Genomic DNA, 19,745 nt, shown 5'->3' on the forward strand with positions numbered 1-19,745 from the left:
TTGAATCATCAACTTATCATGGACAAGCAGTACCGTTACATTAAGTGTAAGGGCTGTGGCTGCAAACAAACTATTTCCGTTTAATTTACTAATAGTAAATGTCACACACATGAATTGTCACCTTGTGAAACAAATGTTGTCAAGATTCAATTGCTTTATGCGTTGTTATTGTTTGTATGGTTCCATTATTTATGAAAAGAAGTTTGTGCGCTTCCTGTAGTGGTGATATTTAATGTAACTGGCATTGAGGCCTGAACAGATGGTAGTATAGTAATTGTTTTTCTACATACAAACTGTTTTAAAATGTCCTCTCTTCCAGGCACAAATCAAGAAGGCAACATCATTGGACCTTTCTAATAATAGGATTACAACACTGGGAGTAAGTGCCTCATACATAAGTGTAATATTAGATTCATAATCAGTACTTGAATGTGATTTACTGTATTCTTGTAAATTACATATATTTAAGAAGCTTTGCGATTATATAAGATGCCATGTTTCTGATACAGTAATCATAATTTCATACATACTAATTACAGTGAAACCTCTATTTTACGTTTTCATGGGATCCAAACTTAAAAATTGCAAAACTGAGGAAAATGTTAAAACCCCCAAAACACGAGCAAAAACATATATAATTGGCATATATGATTAAAAATCGAAATCCTCACCAATACATTCTATAAAACCTGTAGAAGTGAAGGAAAGTAAATGCACAATACAACGTTTATACAATAATTTGTGGTAATGAATTTCATCAGTTCTTTAAAAAAATGCAGATGTGTAACAGCAAGTGAAAACTCATCAAAAAATTGAAACAGGTATCTGGGTACAGACATGCTATGACAGCAAATTATACATAAAAACATGTGTTTTTGGTCCTTTGTGTTAACCAAGAAAAAAGTAAAAATTGATGAACATGGTGAGTTAAACCAAAAACTATGAAGTACAGTGAGAGGCTTCAGAATCTAACATGCACGGGTGTGTGTTTTCTTACTGCAGCCAGTGGTGGTTTAATTGCGTCTTGCAGACTTCAAGCCGCATACACGCTAAGCTTGAAACATGTCTCCAGCTACTTGATGTGAACACCATTTGGAAACATCTTTTGAAGCAAGGTGCAGTGTCCTCAACAGTTAGTGGTAACTATTGCTGCTTGCAATCCAGCAGAGGGCAGAGCACAACCTATTAATGGGTCATCTGCACTGGGGTTTTATTGCACACCACTGCTTTATGCCCTTTCATAAACGACTCAGCAGAAAACTGCAGCTACATTTGGTAGAATATTGAGAAAGACTCCGTAGAAAAAGAAAATAAGGTTGTTCAAAATGTGAAATAATACTCAAGGCTCTGGAGTTAATCTCCTATCAACAAAAAATTAACATAATGTCTGGTTGCAATTGCTTTCCTGATTTATTTATTTATTTATTTATTTATTTATTTTGTTAAAGGTAATGATGATACCATTTTTGCCAGAAATTCAGAATTGTTCGGTGATATCCAAGTGAAACTATGAAAACTAGAGCTGTCTTCCATATTCAGTTCCCAAATGTAGCAAGTTTTTCCCACCAGGTGTTCTGTAATATGTTTTTGCTAACCAAAGATGATGACTGTATGCAAACCAACAAATTGATTTCAGACAACAGCTAATTTTATCTACCAACTGCTATAAAAACTAATTTTATCTACCAACTAAAATACAAACTCTCCATTAAAATAATACCATAGTTAAAAATGAATTACAAAATTCTTTAATAAATGTAACCTTATTCTGTAAAACTATGTTACACTGAGAGATGCTTATGGTCTTCAGGTCACAAGTCACAATAAATAAATAAAAAAGGATGAATGACAGTGATGTCTTTCATTTTGTTTCTATGAACCTTCGAGTACTAATAATGCAGCAGCACATGTTACAGTTCCTTGTCTCTAGACATGACATGGCAGACAACACGAAAACAACACAAGAAATAGCGTTGCAGATGATGCAAACACACTGAGAAATGTTTGCTGCAAGTTTGGACACAGAGACAAGAAACAATGATGGAAACGTGTGAAACAGTGCAGGAAATAATGTTCTTAACAGAAACATGTTTCCAGTGGAAGTGTGGATGCAGCTTCACACTATATTTTGCACTGGTGGGCTATCAACTATTGTGAGCGCCTGTGAACAAACTCTGGCTGAACGGTGGGCATGTCGTCTATTCATTTCCATTGTAGTGTGTGACATGTGTGCAGTATGCCGTCTCAAAGCAATGCTGCATTGAAAGTGCCATATTACAATTTTTTTCACACTTATCAGTAAATGCCAGTTAATAAAGCATCAACAATTTAAGGCTTCAAAAAATTTTGTGATGACTAATTCACAGTACAAAATACAGATGAGCAAACTGTAGCATAATGGATAAAGTCACAGTTAGCCGAATTAGAGGTTATTAAGTTCACAACTCACTGCATGCCAGTATTATTATTATTATTTTCTTTTTTCCAACTTAGCAATGTTATCACGTTAATTATGATTGTAATACAATACGTTTTGCAATATTCGATGACATTCAACATTTCTCTCTAGGTAGAGAATGAAGGATGAAATAAATATTTGCCTGTTTATTTGCAAATGTGCGATGATTTCAGAGTGTGTGGTTAGGCAGGAGCCTAAGAGGATAGCTTAAATTGCTGCAAGTGAAATGATGAGCAGTAATATTCATATTCTTCCTTGTCACAAATATTTCATATGTTGCACAACCTCAAACATATTCCCCTAAAGAGTTCTTGCTACAACTGAGATTCTCCTGTTACTAACATATCCATAACTGTGAAGCTAAACGCTGCAAGTTGCGTTGTTAACGCTAACTGTGGATCACATCAACATCTACTCTCTTTCGCATCTCCCTTCTCCGCAACAGCCTAAAATATTACCTAAATCCGCTGCCACTCACAGTGTGAATCGTCTGTCTCTTGTGCCACTTATAAATCGTTCAGCTACATCAAATGTCAATAGGAAGAAAATTTGACAAAGTGAGATGTTGAGTAAGAATGTAAAATTGAGTAAATTTTACTAGGGAGAAACATAAAAATAGGAAATTTTTACCATGAATCTTACGGGTTTTTCATAGGGATGACAAATTTATGGCATACAATTGCGAAAAAAGTAAAATCGGAGAACATAAACGCAAAGTTTGACTCTGTACTAGATTACAGTGTAGAAGAGAGTTAAAAGAATGCTGTAAAAGGTTAGGCTTACCTTTGTGGTAGTAATAATTTACCTGTAGGTATTAAGTGTTGGTTTATACAGCTAGTAATCTACAACATTATACCTTTATTGTTGAAGGAGCAACTGTCTTTTGAAATCAAAATAGCATAGTGGGCAACTAGCAAATTGTGAACAAAATTTTAGAATGAGTACAAAATACCTCTTTATTTGAAACTTGTGTATTTTGAAAACTTTTGACTATGTTTCAACTAATTGCCCTTGAGAAATAGGTATTTATTTGTTGTATGTTGGAAGGAAGGAAGATTAGTGTCTTAACCTCTCATTGAAAATGAGGTCCTTAGAGGTGGAACCCAAACTTGGGATTCGAGATTGGCAGGGAATGATATTGGTTGTGCCCTTTCGAAGTAACAATCCTGATATTTGCCTGTAGCAATTTAGGAAAATTATGGAAATATTAAATCTCACAGCTTCCATTACATTTCATCAGAGTAATGATAAATTCAGAGCTGAAAGTGGAAGCAGGCAAAGAGATTCATTTGTCAGCAGTGCTAGTGGAAGTTTCCAGATCTTTAAAGTGGGAAAACAAGAGTACTAATGTGTGTTAATGGAATATATCAAGTCGACCTACAGTTCTATTATTTGAAAATCAGTTACTGTGACGATCTTATATTTCATTAAGCTAGTGTGGCAGTACAGCATGGAAATTTATACAGCTTTCTTGATCAGCCACATCAATCTATGGTATGAGAAAGTTTTCCAGCACACCACGATGCACTAATTATTACACTCATACACTTCATTACATAGAAATAATGGATAAACTGTGATCATTTTATAGTTCACAATTCCAGTCCACACCAAGCCATGGTAAATTGTGGAACACACCAAGAGAATAATCTGTATAGTCCATGGTTAAGCAAACCCATCAATAATTTGAAGAACAGCAGTCCAAAATGTGGAAATCCAGTATCCAGCAAGGTCACAAAGTTGCAGTGTGAGCAAGGAAGAGACCTAAGGACAGCACGATTTGAAGTTCCTTGCAGTGGATTGACATCAATGGCCAGGCCCATGTGATAGCTCACTGGCTTCTCTTACAGGAGGCCAGAGGAGTTTTTGATGGGATATCGACATCTGCCAGATGTCGTAGGTATAGCATCTCTCCACCCTTTAATTATTCTGTAGGATTGGAAGTGTCCTTGTCGATATTGTGGTTGCTGTGTGAGTTTGATTGTCTGTCTCGGCACACAATGTTTTTGTTTCCTTTAATTTTGTTGATGACAGGATGCTGATGCCAGAGTTAGGTGGAGCTGGGGTAGGTTTGTCGGTCTGTTCTGGAAGTCAGTGGTACTGGAGTAGAAAAGGGTTCCATTCCATGGGGAACAGTTCTACAGTGCTGAACCTGGGGATGCGAATCCACCAGAAATATGAATTTGTATTGAGCTTGCTCCAAGGAGCCATTTGACATCTCCAGATGGTTCTGATAAAACCTGGTACCTTCCCAAAAGTGAGAGTCCAAACCTCTGTGCCCAGCATGTAACAGGGGCAGTGGGTGGAATGACATGGGTTTGTTGAAGGTCTCAGGAGTTCCCAGAGGGCCCAGTGTTGCAGCCATGCAACAGTGATGCCAGAGTATGCCCCTGTATCAGTGTTGCTCTGTAGTGTCCAGGAAGTGGGTCCTGTTCCACATCTGTACCTTGCCATTGCAACAGTAGAGCACTTGCCCGCGAAAGGCAAAGGTCCCTAGTTCGAGTCTCGGTCCGGCACACAGTTTTAATCTCTCAGGAAGTTTCAAAGTCCTGGTTGCATTCCCATGGGTGTTGCGGCATTGGCAAAGCATGGAACTGTTACAGCCATGCTGACTGGGTTGATACGCCAGTCTCGCAGGAGCAGGCTGTCAACTTGATGTTCTGTGTGATGCCAGACCAATAGGCTTGCCGCCATTTGCATGCTTTCATATGTGCCATTACCCAGTTTTCGACGTGCAGCAGATTTACTACTCGCTGATACAGTGGGGCAAGATAATGACATGGCTATCATCATTGTCCACTGTTAGCATCAGTACACCCAGTGACATCTGGACCCTGTTTCTAGATGAATACAAGTGCAAAACTCTGGAAGGGAATGGGTGTGTTGTTTTCTGGCCCACCTTGACGAATGTACACTCCTGGAAATGGAAAAAAGAACACATTGACACCGGTGTGTCAGACCCACCATACTTGCTCCGGACACTGCGAGAGGGCTGTACAAGCAATGATCACACGCACGGCACAGCGGACACACCAGGAACAGCGGTGTTGGCCGTCGAATGGCGCTAGCTGCGCAGCATTTGTGCAGCGCTGCCGTCAGTGTCAGCCAGTTTGCCGTGGCATACGGAGCTCCATCGCAGTCTTTAACACTGGTAGCATGTGTGGCGAAATAAATAAAAAAACATTTGATTTAATTGTGTTTTTTAACTTTAGAATTTTTGAAAGGCTTTTCTACGGATTGTATTGACCGGCTTGAATGCGGACAAATACAGTGCTGCGTGAAATATGCCTGTAATATAATTTACCATTCCGATTAATTACATTTTGAATTCTACGTCATTGTTGATTTAATCAGAGTTCTCACCTTAGACGTAGAATTAGTCCTTCTGCCACAATATTAATTTATCAGTCGCCATCGAAGTTCTTCTCTTTGTTGACCGTGTGTATCTTCCTAAGTCGGCATCGGTTCACTTCACGAAGACGGTGGAAACCAGGGAATACAATGCTACGTTGCTTTAAATAATTTTCGTAACACTTCGATACTTCTCACTATTTTTATTCACAAGACAATAAGACTTGCTCTGCTCGTCGCACAAACCATAATTACTAACTACATGGCTGCCTTTCTCACAGTCCAAAAATCACGTCCATCCTCCACGAGGCAACAATCCAAAGTGTCCCTTAGCTCCTTCTTGGAGTATGAAACAAGAGAGAATCCAATGTGAACTTTACAAAGATTATAATATACATGCCTCTCAATTTATCTTTGGCGCAGCTTTTAAGATATTGTATGTCTCTGCATAGGAATGTGTCATTACAACTGCCCCCCTACTGTATACTGTCACTAGAAAATTTTATTTGGTTGACAGGATACAGTAGTCGACCTTGCAATTGATAGGTTTGGGGTTCTTTTATTTACAAACTTCATTTCTATTGTCTCATTTTCATGGCACTGTGAATTCTTTGGTATTAATGAGTGTGTGTCAGTTTTTTGGCATACTTATGCTAATATTTACAAACCTTAATCCTAATATACAAAGTTTTGGTTAACACTGAGAAAACAACATCATGTGGTACAGTTTGTACAATAAAATATACAATGAATACAACGTTATTTACAAATGTTTCCTTCTTCATCTGAAGTGAAAATTAAGTCCTTGTATTGCTTTCTGTATTTATTCTGGGGCGACGAGCTTTGTTCGCTAGCCCGTGTTGAACATGGGCGGGTGATACGCGCGCCTGATTGTTTGGTCGTCCGTTAGCTGGCGACGTTGGTTGAATGCACGCGCCAGTGCACTGAATATACACCGACGTGCGGGTACCGTCGAGACTTCCGAACCTCAGTATGCGTGTGATTTTTGCAGTTCCTTCCAGTACTTAGACTGGATACGACGAGGTACATTGGAATATGTGCCCCGAAGAACACAGCACACTATGTGCGAGGTGGAGGACGATCCCGTCGATGCCGCTCCAGGTAAGAAGCGTACCATGTCAAACTTGTTTGGCATTGTTCCTTCCTATTGTGACGCCATGGGTCGTTTGACGATACTAGCTTCAATTTTTCGAGGTCCCTTGTTTAGGCTCGCTGACACTTGCAACGTAGCACTACTTTGCACAATTTCAATTTCTACACACACCACTTTAACCGCGAGTATTGCGATCGAAACTTTCTTTTCACTACTTTTTTCTTCGCATTAACCCCTTTTACCTATTGTACCGAGATTCATTCCCCTCAATACTTCTGGTCAATGTACATAAATATTCACAAATTTGTAAGTCACGGGATTTGGCATGAAATACAAAGTACATCACATACAATGGAATAACATAAAACACATACAATACATTAGTTACATTAATTACAGGAAAAAACTATCGACTAAAATTGAAAAAAGTTTTGACCACTCATAGTGGCTTCTTCGTCTTGGATTTTACTGACACACACACCCTTTTCCATTAATCAGTTAGAAGGAACAAGTCCTTTGTTTTCTTTCTTGAACTCGAGTGTAAGTTAAGGTTTACCTTCGTTACGTATTCTTCATACGCAACGACATGCCTCAGCATGCAGAGAATACACCTGTAGCCGCTCCACTGCACCTTGGGAAGGGAATTTTCTACCTTCTACTTAGGGTAATGGCAACGACTACGTGTATGCTACGGTTTTTTACCTATAAAATATGAAAATGCACGAAATAATCATTTATATGCAGCATAACCCTAATATGTACAGTGTTTTGTGCTTAAGCACGTTCTGGTGTGCTTGTAAATCATTACCTCTAATAAAATTTCCTACATTAACATAGACATATAAACATACAATCTTGAAGTTCAGGGTGTAGCTACTATTAATATGTACAGTGTTTCATAATAGCGGCACGCCCTTGTGTGCGTGTATCATTTTCAATTTAAGTACGCTTATAGGCGTCCTGTGTTATCATGGGAGAAAAAATACAAACATTTTAATGCATCGGTTGTCATGAAAATCTATGTACACGAATAATCAGACTTGCATAGCTTCAGTGCAGCATGAAATTCTGTATGACGTTCTTTTTTTTTTTTCAATTTATTTTATAGACGATTCCTTTGCTTACAGGTCGTCGATCACACTACTTACCTGTTTCTCATACAGCGGCGATATCATTTTCATTCTGTGTGGCTGTAAATCGTGATATGTATGAAAGATATAATTTTGACATGATTTATCATTTCATGTTTCAAGTGTGTAAAGTAATTCATATCTTCCTTCTGCATACATGAGTGAAGAATCGCTAATGTTCCACTGGGTATCAGGTATTTCGTATTTTCTCGTAAACTCGTAGAGTCTTACGGTTTTAATTAAGTTATTTCTTGATGTTAGGTATACATGTTTATACGAGGTTGTCTTAGAGTTTAATTTTCCTTATCCACTTCTAAGTTGTTTAAGTTCCGTACATGTACAGAGCTTCTTTCGCCTTTCACACATTCATACATACATTTATACACACAAAAAATATCTACCACTTAATATACACATTGCTGGTGGGGCCCTTTTTTCGGTACCCTGCACCATTCCTTCAATATTCCAAAATAATTCAGGGTGTGCTGAGCATCGTCCCTTATACTAATAATACTTACAACTAAATATTTCTTCTTACATACATAACTGCCTTACGGTCCATTAATGCGCAATCATTCCATATTTTCCTCCTTTACACTTTAGCCTTCGTACATATAACCTCGTGTATAGCTTATATATTCTACAAAGTTGTTTGCTGAGTGCTTTAGGTGTTTCCTAACGTTAATGTGTTTCAAATCCTAGGTATGTGTTTTGAGAGCGATTCAGTTCATTACTCACGCTGCATAGATCTGTTTATTATTTTCCTATTTTAACGCTTGTGTCATTCTTTTCCTTAGTCACAAAAATTCACACGTTTACCTTGTTGTTCATTCTGAAAATCGCTAGCTACTGTGTAATGTAAATGTATGCGTTATCTCTTTGCTTTCCTCTTTGCTGCTTTTTCCCAATATGTAATTGTGTGTTGTTCTCGTGTACATAGCTTTTCTTCCGGTTATCTATCTGCATTATTTATTTATTTTTTTTTCTATTTTCTTTCTCCTTCCGTACAAGCTAAGATTTTACTCAATATAATATAATATTACAATACCGTCCATGACCAGTATGTACTAGTATGTTCACTTTTATTACGTAGTACCAGGTTATAATTAAATTTTCTAAGCTACTATTTACAAGACTTGTGTACCATTTTCTTTCTTGTTTTTGAATGGCTTTCATCACTGTGTCTCATAGTAAGCGTGGTCTCAAAACTTTTAAACGTTCCGCGCATCCGCGCTTATGTACCATGACTGGACTGCAGGCGCGGGGAAAACTCTGCATTGTTGGTGAACATTATTCGTGATAGCCGCCATCGTATAATATGAGTCACGTGTCGTCTGGACTCGACCGCGCATGCGCCTTCGCGCTTTGTATACACTCAGCTGATCGGACAGGGAAGGGGGAAGATTTCTCCCCGGCTCGCTGCCTACAGCGCGGCCAATGACCTTGTCTTGACATGCAGCTATCGCGTGCACATCAGCTGAGCGTTGAATTGCAACTTCGACGCGTGGCTTGTTGCTCGTCTCAAGCGAACAAACCCTGGCCTTCGCGTTAATTTGTCTTCGTTCCTCTCTCTTAAATAACTGAGTTAGACTACAAAAGTACCGTATGGTTTATTTTATAGCGTTAAGACTCACAGTAACACATGTTTCATTAGGTGTAGTTGACTATGCGTTTTTTAGCTGGCATATGCCCCCAGTTGGTTACTAGTTTCGATGTTTAATTTATGCTGCCGGAAAACTTCCATACCTAAAATACAATTGACGATTAACTTGTCAACGATTAAGAATGTACAGTTTATCGTGACATCGCTAATGGTAACAGGTATTTGCGTCTGCCACTTAATACTTTTTGACTTGTTACCTACAGCTGTCAAGATTTTACAATTTTCCATTGGCAACACTGGTACTTTTAATGCTTTCGAAACTTCTTTGAATAAACTGTTAGAAATAATATTCGTAGATGCCCCTGTATCTAAAATTACGTTGGTAATTATAGTTCCTATCTTTGCTGTTATTACAGCCTGCACGAGGTCACTTACCTTGTCTGGTGCTTTCTTCTCTTCTTCACATAGATCATCTTCTACGGTCGCATCCTGATCATATCTTAAAAATAATTGTTTAATATGTAATGTGTGCTTGTTTGTGCCCCCTGTCGTCAAATCGGTCGGCCGGTGGGGGCTCATTACGACCGATTGTTGTTTACCGGGGGAGACAACGGCGTTGCTTCAGTACTGTCCGTTACATCTACAAAGTGTACTGAGTGGTTATTCTGTCGCCAATTAGTTTCCGGACCGCTGCGTGCAACATTTTCTTGCGACCGGCCGTCGCTATTCCTCCTTGGTCTGTCATTCCTATTACTGTAACTATTGTAATTTTCATTTGTGTGCCGCCTTTCATCACGCGGGCCTGACCAATCATTCACGTGATTTCTATCATTTCCATACCGGCGTGGACCGTAATCTGCACGATACCTTCGGTCTTCACGTCTCTGTGGCGCCGAATTCCTCCGATTCCCGTAATTCCAGGTTCCATTATTTGGCCTTGTCGCATACGGATGCCAACTGTGTGTGTTTTGTCCACTGCCATTAAAATGATATCCGTTACCGTTGTTTTGATTGGTTCCGGAATATTCATTCCGATTACTTGTGCTCGGCTCTTCTTCGTATACTAGATCAATTGAGTCAAGCACGGAAAGAAAGTATTCAAGGTCGTTTTCCGGTATGGTTACCAATTTTTCGCGTAAATTCGCGGGTAGTCTGTTTTTCAGAATTTTGAGAACGTCTACGTGCGGTATTGGATTATTCCAAGAGCGCGTCTTATTCAAGTACTTTTCGAAATACTTTCTCAACCCGCCGTTTTTGAGGTTGAACGGTTGTGGGTTGAATACCTCACGTCGCAGTCTTTCTTGGACCCCAGCAGACCAATATTTCTCCAAGAAAGCCCGTTCAAATTGTTCGTAGGTGACGCACTGTTCAGCCATGTCTGTGGCCCACAAAAGTGCGTCGCCTTGTGTGAAGCCTACTACATATCTAATCTTCTGTGCCTCAGTCCAGTTTCTTGGTAAGACATTTTTAAATGCTCTTACAAATACAACTGGATGAGTTTTTCTGGATTCTGTGGAGAAAACTGGAAACTGTCTATGTTTCAACAGGCTCTCATCGACTAGAATCGTCGAGATGCAAGGCGACACGCCTACTGCCTGTTGCAGCACCGCGTTTGGCGAATAGCCATTGTTTGCCTGTGCCGGTGCGTGCACATACGCCGGACAGGGCGCGTGATGTTCTGCGTTATTGAAATCGTAATCTGGCACGGGCGAATAAGTGTCGCGCTGCCTGCTGCTTGACGTAGGCAAATCATTTGAAACATTCAGTCTACCAGCAATTTCCTTACGTATTCTGTCCTCGGCTACTTTGATTTCATTACCTAATTTTTCAAAAAGTTTTGTTTCCCGGTCAGTTATTGATTCATTTACATTACCGTTTTCTAAAGTTTCATTTATTTTGATAATGTCCGCCTTGATACGTCGAGTCTCCTGTTTCAGAAAACCGACTTCTTCGTTAACTTTATTAACTTGGTCAGGTATTTCTTCACATGCGGACTGTACTCTTGTTAAATTTAATTGAATAGCCTGTACGTTTTCATGTATTTCTTTTTGTGCGGTTTGTGTTTGATTGTGTGTTTCTACTATTTCTGACAGTTCCTGTTCCTGTTTGTTTGTAAGATCTGACAATTTCTTTTCTAAGTCATTTGACAATACATTGTATACACTATTGACGGTTTTGATGACTTTGTCTTCGATCTTTTGATCGATTTCATTGGTGAGTTTATTTAAGCGTTGATCGAAATGTCTGTGCATGTTCGCCAGTTTTGTGTTCGTTGTGTTGTGACTGATCTTTAAATCAGATAATTGCTCGCTCACGTTTGACATCAGACTATATAATGCCTCAAGCGTAACTGACGAAGCTTGTGTGTTTGTATTTATTCCATTATTTGTAGCCGTTGTTTCTCTACCACGATCTGATTGAATCGAAACCGGGCTAGGTTCACTGGTTTCACGCGAAATATTTTCATCTGATCTGGTAATCGATGCTTCATCGACTGTGCACAAGGTTTCATTTGCAAGTGGTTCATTATTGTTAATCCCTGTGGAGTGCAATTGAATCGTATTTACTTCTACATTATGTTGTGCTGAAAAACTAATTGCGTCATCATTTACGTCACTATTGTCAGAATCGGTGACGTGTCCATGAACATTTGTCAAATTAAAGTTCTCCGATTCCATTGTGGAGATATTATTTTTATCTGTACTTTACTGTTAATCTAAATCTTTAAATTCTCTCGCAGTTGAATTAATAGAAATATCTCGCGATTGTTATTTGTTGCGCGTCGGAAATTTACAAGATGGCGCACTACGTCTTCTAATTCTGCGATTGTTGAACATAAAAAGTAATTATCAAAGTGTAATTGTGTGTTGCCACAAACACTACCAGGATTTTAATATGGAAAGGAAAAGGTTCTGCTTTAAGTGGAGCTAAGCCAAGGTGCAGCCACTGCATGCGTTTGCGCTTTCCTACCTTAATTCCGGCTGAGCTGCGTCACTCACGATTACGTTAGTTTTGTAAATCCTTGTCCTTGTTCCTTCTGGTTATTGTGCCATCTGTTTATACAGTTAACATTGTTTCACCTTATTCATCATTTTCCATGTGCGTCATGTAACAGAGAAACAGTAAATAGTACAAGTACATTTGTAGCACAACAATCAAGTACTTACTCTTTGTTCCACCAGCACTGTCCCTGTCAGCGGTCGCCAGTGTGGCGAAATAAATAAAAATACATTTGAATTTTATTGTGTTTTTTAACTTTAGAATTTTTGAAAGGCTTTTCTACGGATTGTATTGACCGGCTTGAATGCGGACAAATACAGTGCTGCGTGAAATATGCCTGTAATATAATTTACCATTCCGATTAATTACATTTTGAATTCTACGTCATTGTTGATTTAATCAGAGTTCTCACCTTAGACGTAGAATTAGTCCTTCTGCCACAATATTAATTTATCAGTCGCCATCGAAGTTCTTCTCTTTGTTGACCGTGTGTATCTTCCTAAGTCGGCATCGGTTCACTTCACGAAGACGGTGGAAACCAGGGAATACAATGCTACGTTGCTTTAAATAATTTTCGTAACACTTCGATACTTCTCACTATTTTTATTCACAAGACAATAAGACTTGCTCTGCTCGTCGCACAAACCATAATTACTAACTACATGGCTGCCTTTCTCACAGTCCAAAAATCACGTCCATCCTCCACGAGGCAACAATCCAAAGTGTCCCTTAGCTCCTTCTTGGAGTATGAAACAAGAGAGAATCCAATGTGAACTTTACAAAGATTATAATATACATGCCTCTCAATTTATCTTTGGCGCAGCTTTTAAGATATTGTATGTCTCTGCATAGGAATGTGTCATTACACATGCCGCGACAGCGTGGATGTGAACCGTATGTGCAGTTGACGGACTTTGAGCGAGGGCGTATAGTGGGCATGTGGGAGGCCAGGTGGACGTACCGGCGAATTGCTCAACATGTGGGGCGTGAGGTCTCCACAGTACATCGATGTTGTCGCCAGTGGTCGGCGGAAGGTGCACGTGCCCGTCGACCTGGGACCGGACCGCAGTGACGCACGGATGCACGCCAAGACCGTAGGATCCTACACAGTGCCGTAGGGGACCGCACCGCCACTTCCCAGCAAATTAGGGACACTGTTGCTCCTGGGGTATCGGCGAGGACCATTCGCAACCGTCTCCATGAAGGTGGGCTACGGTCCCGCACACCGTTAGGCCGTCTTCCGCTCACGCCCCAACATCGTGCAGCCCGCCTCTAGTGGTGTCGCGACAGGCGTGAATGGAGGGACGAACGGAGACGTGTCGTCTTCAGCGATGAGAGTCGCTTCTGCCTTGGTGCCAATGATGGTCGTATGCGTGTTTGGCGCCGTGCAGGTGAGCGCCACAATCAGGACTGCATACGACCGAGGCACACAGGGCCAACACCCGGCATCATGGTGTGGGGAGCGATCTCCTACACTGGCCGTACACCACTGGTGATCGTCGAGGGGACACTGAATAGTGCACGGTACATCCAAACCGTCATCGAACCCATTGTTCTACCATTCCTAGACCGGCAAGGGAACTTGCTGTTCCAACAGGACAATGCACGTCCGCATGTATTCCGTGCCACCCAACGTGCTCTAGAAGGTGTAAGTCAACTACCCTGGCCAGCAAGATCTCCGGATCTGTCCCCCATTGAGCATGTTTGGGACTGGATGAAGCGTCGTCTCACGCGGTCTGCACGTCCAGCACGAACGCTGGTCCAACTGAGGCGCCAGGTGGAAATGGCATGGCAAGCCATTCCACAGGACTACATCCAGCATCTCTACGATCGTCTCCATGGGAGAATAGCAGCCTGCATTGCTGCGAAAGGTGGATATACACTGTACTAGTGCCGACATTGTGCATGCTCTGTTGCCTGTGTCTATGTGCCTGTGGTTCTGTCAGTGTGATCATGTGATGTATCTGACCCCAGGAATGTGTCAATAAAGTTTCCCCTTCCTGGGACAATGAATTCACGGTGTTCTTATTTCAATTTCCAGGAGTGTATGTTTGATCCTCAGATCTATACTTCACAATTACAGATGCAGTGACAGGGCCTAGTGTTGTAGATGTTGTGCTATTGTTTTCGGGAAGGCGGTTCTTAGTACCGAAAAAGGAGATTAATAGTGTGTGGTCTTTTATAAGATGGAATTTTCTGCTGTAAAGGAGTGCATGGAATTTTTAGATGCCAAATACGATAGCCAGTGCTTCTTTTTTGATGTGTGAGTAATTTATCTGGGCTGAAGTGAGTGTTTTAGATGCATGTGTGATGGTGCTAAGTTTGGCCAGGTCATTTGCTACTCAGTTTTGGCCTAAGCACTCCTCTTCCTCTGGAAATAATTTGCACTTTAGTCAATTTTGTTGTAGCATCTAATGCAGTAAACATAAGTAGGCAAGATGTTGCTCTCTTGTTGCATCACTTACTAATATATCGTCCAGATAATTGACTGTACCCAGTATGTTTTGAGTTGGCTATTCCAAAAAGGTTTGGAAAATTTCTGGTGCTGTAGCAATTCTAAAAGCAGCCTGTTGTAGCTGTACAATTCAAATAGAGTGTTGGTGACTATGAATCCACCTAATAGTCTTGACGTGATCTCCTCTAGCCTTGGAACAGGATAGATGTCAATCTCTGATCGTCCTTTTATAGTTGATTTACAGTCACTACAAACATGGAGAGAGCCATTTGATTTTTGTAACATTATCAGTGTTGTTGACTGGATGCAACAGGTGTGAGAATGTCTTGTTGCACTAGACAGTCTAATTTGGGCTTGAGGTCATCTTGCAGTGCTACTGGCATTGGTTTAGCTCTAAAGTAGCAAGGTACTGCAGAAGACTGGAAAATCCGCTCATGGTACTAAAGCTCCATAAAAGTTTATCAGTCTAGCCACAAGTTCACAGAAATTGTTATAGGTGACGTACTTGTCATCTCTTCCCACTTGAGACTGAAAAAGTAAAGTTAACTGTTTCCTCGATCAACTTACAAATTGACACACAGAATTCCTCCCTAAATGTTCTGTGCCATTCTGTCTCTGACGTAGTCCCATGAAGTAGTTCTTATAATACTATTTGATTTATTTGGAGATACAGTCTACCTGTGTGGATGTAAGTGCAAATGGGGCAGCTGATTTACTTTAAATATATCTTGAGATGCATTAAGGCGAATGTATTGACAAACAACATGAAGCAGTGTAGAGGCACACCTTTAGACACAAGTAATGTCAAAATTATGGAAAACTGAGAATGCCAAGAGGTTGGATCAGGATTGCATCTTTATGCCGACTGAAGAGATTGGCCCCCAAAAGAAATATTTAGTAAACTTTGTATAACTTTGGAACAGTCTAATAATTTTCATTCGTTTCCTGATGTAAATAGTTTACTGCACAATGATGTGGTAACAGCAAGGCTTCCTCTATCATTTTTTTATGCTCAAGGTGGCATTTAATGATTAATATCTGATAAAGATAATTTCTTAGTTCCATGACAGATGTAGGTGTTATTTCCATAACCAAGTGATGCAACAGTTAGCAATTGAAATCGTACTTTGCAATAAACAGTTGTTTATCAACCTTTGAACTGAATCAGTATAGCTGACGGACATCTAGCGACTGATGTGATCCTGGCAAAAGTGTGGTGATATACAATGTCTCATAAATAGCAGCAGCGACACACATTGTTGTCCGAAGCGTTGACTCAAGGACAACTGGCAGTCAGTCTGGAGCATAACTATAGCAGCTGGTGGTCGGTCTGGAGTTTGGAGCATAACTCATTGTTGAGAGGCTGAGCGGCAATCTAAGTACCACGGGCACAATGTTGTATGACCTTGCGGATGCAAATAGGTGCCTGCAAATGCAGTGCTGTTTACCATGACCTGTGTGCGGCTTGTGCCCCCAGATGCTGTAGCAGCTGCAGGGGACTCCCAAAAGTACAGCAGGAGCTGTACCTGGCCCGTGAAGCACATCCATGAGTGTAGTATCACCCTGTGTTACTATAGTTGGTAGATCCCTGTCACTAGAATTGCCAAGTAGGGTTCACTCTCACAACTTACTCATAGTTCCCAAAACCACTGGTGTATTTCAGTGCCATATTGCATTGACAGTCTCACTGCCTGTGTTCTGAATGTGGGAAAGGCCTGTCACTCATCTCTGAAGCATTCTGTACTGCTGCTCAAGAAGCGAGTTATGCTTCTGAACTGCAGTGTTAAAATTAAAAATAAAAAGTTGCCCAAAAATAAGAGGAACGTCACAAGACTTCACCTGAATGTGAGCTACATAATGATTTTCACACACTAAACCCAGTGAAAAAGATCTGAAAATTTTAAGCGTAGTGAATTAAGATCATTAGATGCTACCACTGCTGTTGGTGTCGTTTGGTATTTTAATACAGAAAGATGAAAAAAAGTCCATCCCAAAAAGTTTTGTGCTTAACTTAATGGCACAACAAAGAAAGCAATCAGATGGCCGCCTTTTTATACAATGCTGTTATTGTGCAAAAGTACGTGGTGCTTTCTGTAGGATTGTAACCTTTGTGATATCAACTAAAGAGACAGAGAATCAATAAGAGCATAGGTTTTTTCATTTACTGCTGATCGGTACCAGCAAGAAGTTTTATTGAATTGTTGTTTATCATTAGTGGGAGAGAGAGGTTTTGTGGTTGCTGTGTGTAGGACTTCAAATGTGCTGTACCATTGGTGGCATGACATTGTGCTGCTTTTGCAAACTTCTACTGCATGTCCTTCTTTACAGCTCTTTGCATTCTGCATTTCCTTATGTGGGCACTGAGTGGGCATATGCTTAGTGAACAATCTGATGTGGACATCCTGGATATGGCTTCCTATTATTGTTGTAGCAGGTTTGGGCAGCATGGGGACTAATGAGAAGACAATGAGTCAAATACATGCAACTGCTGATTTGTTGTTTGGGCTTTGTAAATGGAGGTCACAGTTTCAATATGTGGGATGCATACGTAATTATTGCATCACACACAAATGATTCGGTGCAACATTGTTTACAATTTTGATTATCACACAATTATCAACTCTTTATGTTCTGCTCTCTGAAATTAGTTTCCTGTGCAGCATATAATTGATGCCTGAGCAAATGCTAGTCTAGCTACTAAAACATGTTCATTTCTCATAATGCTTAGAGAACAAAGTATGGATTTCAGACTGTGGTTATGTTATTTACCTGAAAGTGGAGCTGCAGACGTCTTTAGTATAAGTCTCATTATCCTCCATGTGTATGAAATTGTGCAAATAATGGTAGTGAATGCTGTTCTGGCTTGATGAATTGCTCTTGCATAAGCTGTTGCTGCTCCAGAATGCGCTGTTGTTGTACCTGCTGTTGCATCTGAAGTTGCAGCTGTTGCTGCCACAATTTCATGAATTGATGAATTCCATATGCATGATCACTGAACTTAGTCTGTTGTGTTTGTGCACACATGCATATGCCCACATATGCACATGCGTAAACACACACACACACACACACACACACACACACACACACACACACACACACACACACACCGAAGTTGAGTCCTCATTGTCATGAAAGTACAGTGTAAGTAAGGTAGAGAAATAAGCACAGCATGATATGAAATGTCTTGCAGAAGCCGGGTTTTATCTCTGGCTTGGCATCAATGGCCAGCCTGTGTGACCTCCCAGTGGCATCTCTTACTGGTTGCCAGAGGAATCAGTGATAGTGGACATTGCAGGGTATTGTCATTACTGTTGAATGACAGAGATATAGCACAAATCTGTTTAGTTTTGATTAATAACATAGGGCACTGAAGTTAGCACTTCCCAAAGCACAAAGAACACTCAAAAATATTTTAAAAATGCCAATTTCAAAACTGCCTAAAGCTGCTGCTAAAATAATTAAATTCTTTATTTACTGCATTTACTAGGATGGCCTGTTTGGCTTAGCTAGACAAATACCAAAATATTTTGTTCAGATGGTGCACCATAACTCATAAGTATTTGATGAACCATGTTTCAAAATCCTCAAGGGTTGCTGATAAAATAATTATTTACTAACACTTCATATAATAATTATTTACTAACACTTCATATAATAATTATTTACTAACACTTCATATAATAAAGAATTACTTTAACAGCAGCTCTTGGCAGTCATGAAATGTCTTTTTTTTTTTTTTTTTTTTTTTTTTTTTTTTTTTTTTTTTTTTTTTTTTTTTTTTTTTTTTCCCAAGTACTTAGAAACCATAGGGCACCACTTACACAAAGTATGTCATAAATGTACTAAAGGCTTCCATATACTTTTCACTCCTACAAATCTGACTTGTAGGTACTCATTTTTTCTGGTGAACTCCTCATCCTCATCCAAATGGTTTAACACTTCAGCATGAAACTCCATATGAAACATTTCACTCATACTTCATTTTAATACTGTGTATATTAGTGTGCAAACTTTTTCTCACTCACACCATGCACTGCATCTGCTTGGTGGAGTTAAAGCAGAATCGTATTGTAATCACTCGTAGTGGCACCATGTACTGCTTGCCATTCTAAGACGCATCAAACTGCACTATTAGTGGACTGTGTAACAACTGTGCCCATTTATAATTCTGCTTTTCCCTGATTTTTATTTGTAAATCCAGGTCCATTCACTTTCTGTGAGCTTAGGTCTAGTATTAGATCTGCTAGTACGGCTTTCTGTTGGATATTTTATCTACTATGTCACAGTATGGATTTTGCATCTGCATTGTACTTAGAGAAAAGGCATGGCAATTGGTAATCCAAATAGCAGTAATTGTTTTCAGTCCATCTCGATATGGGGCTCTCTCATGACTGTATTGAATGTATTGCTTGTCAGCAAACATCAGATACTAAAGTGTCTATCTCCTAGGTTAATGTTCACTCACTAAGTTCTGTGTCTGCGACCTCTCTTTATCAAATAATGTCATCCACTGACCTGAAGGTTATCATTATTACATGGGTTGCTAAAGAACCCCAAAGATTCACCATTTCCAGTGTACATTTCTTGGATGGATACTATAGCCATGTCCAGCTATTTGACATAACACAGCC

General features: G+C 39.9%; 1 protein-coding gene across 2 annotated transcripts in view; it reads left to right on the forward strand.

Moving 5' to 3' along the window:
• Positions 1 to 19,745, forward strand: part of LOC126187607 (leucine-rich repeat-containing protein 59-like) — an 84,020-nt gene that overhangs the window by 26,723 nt on the left and 37,552 nt on the right. For both annotated transcript variants that reach the window (XM_049928797.1, XM_049928796.1), the window contains exon 3: positions 320 to 379. In XM_049928797.1, the coding sequence (XP_049784754.1) occupies positions 320 to 379 (60 nt within the window). The remainder of the gene's footprint in view (positions 1 to 319; positions 380 to 19,745) is intronic.

This window comes from Schistocerca cancellata, chromosome 5 (assembly GCF_023864275.1).
Source record: "Schistocerca cancellata isolate TAMUIC-IGC-003103 chromosome 5, iqSchCanc2.1, whole genome shotgun sequence".
NCBI classification, from domain to species: Eukaryota; Metazoa; Arthropoda; class Insecta; order Orthoptera; family Acrididae; genus Schistocerca; species Schistocerca cancellata.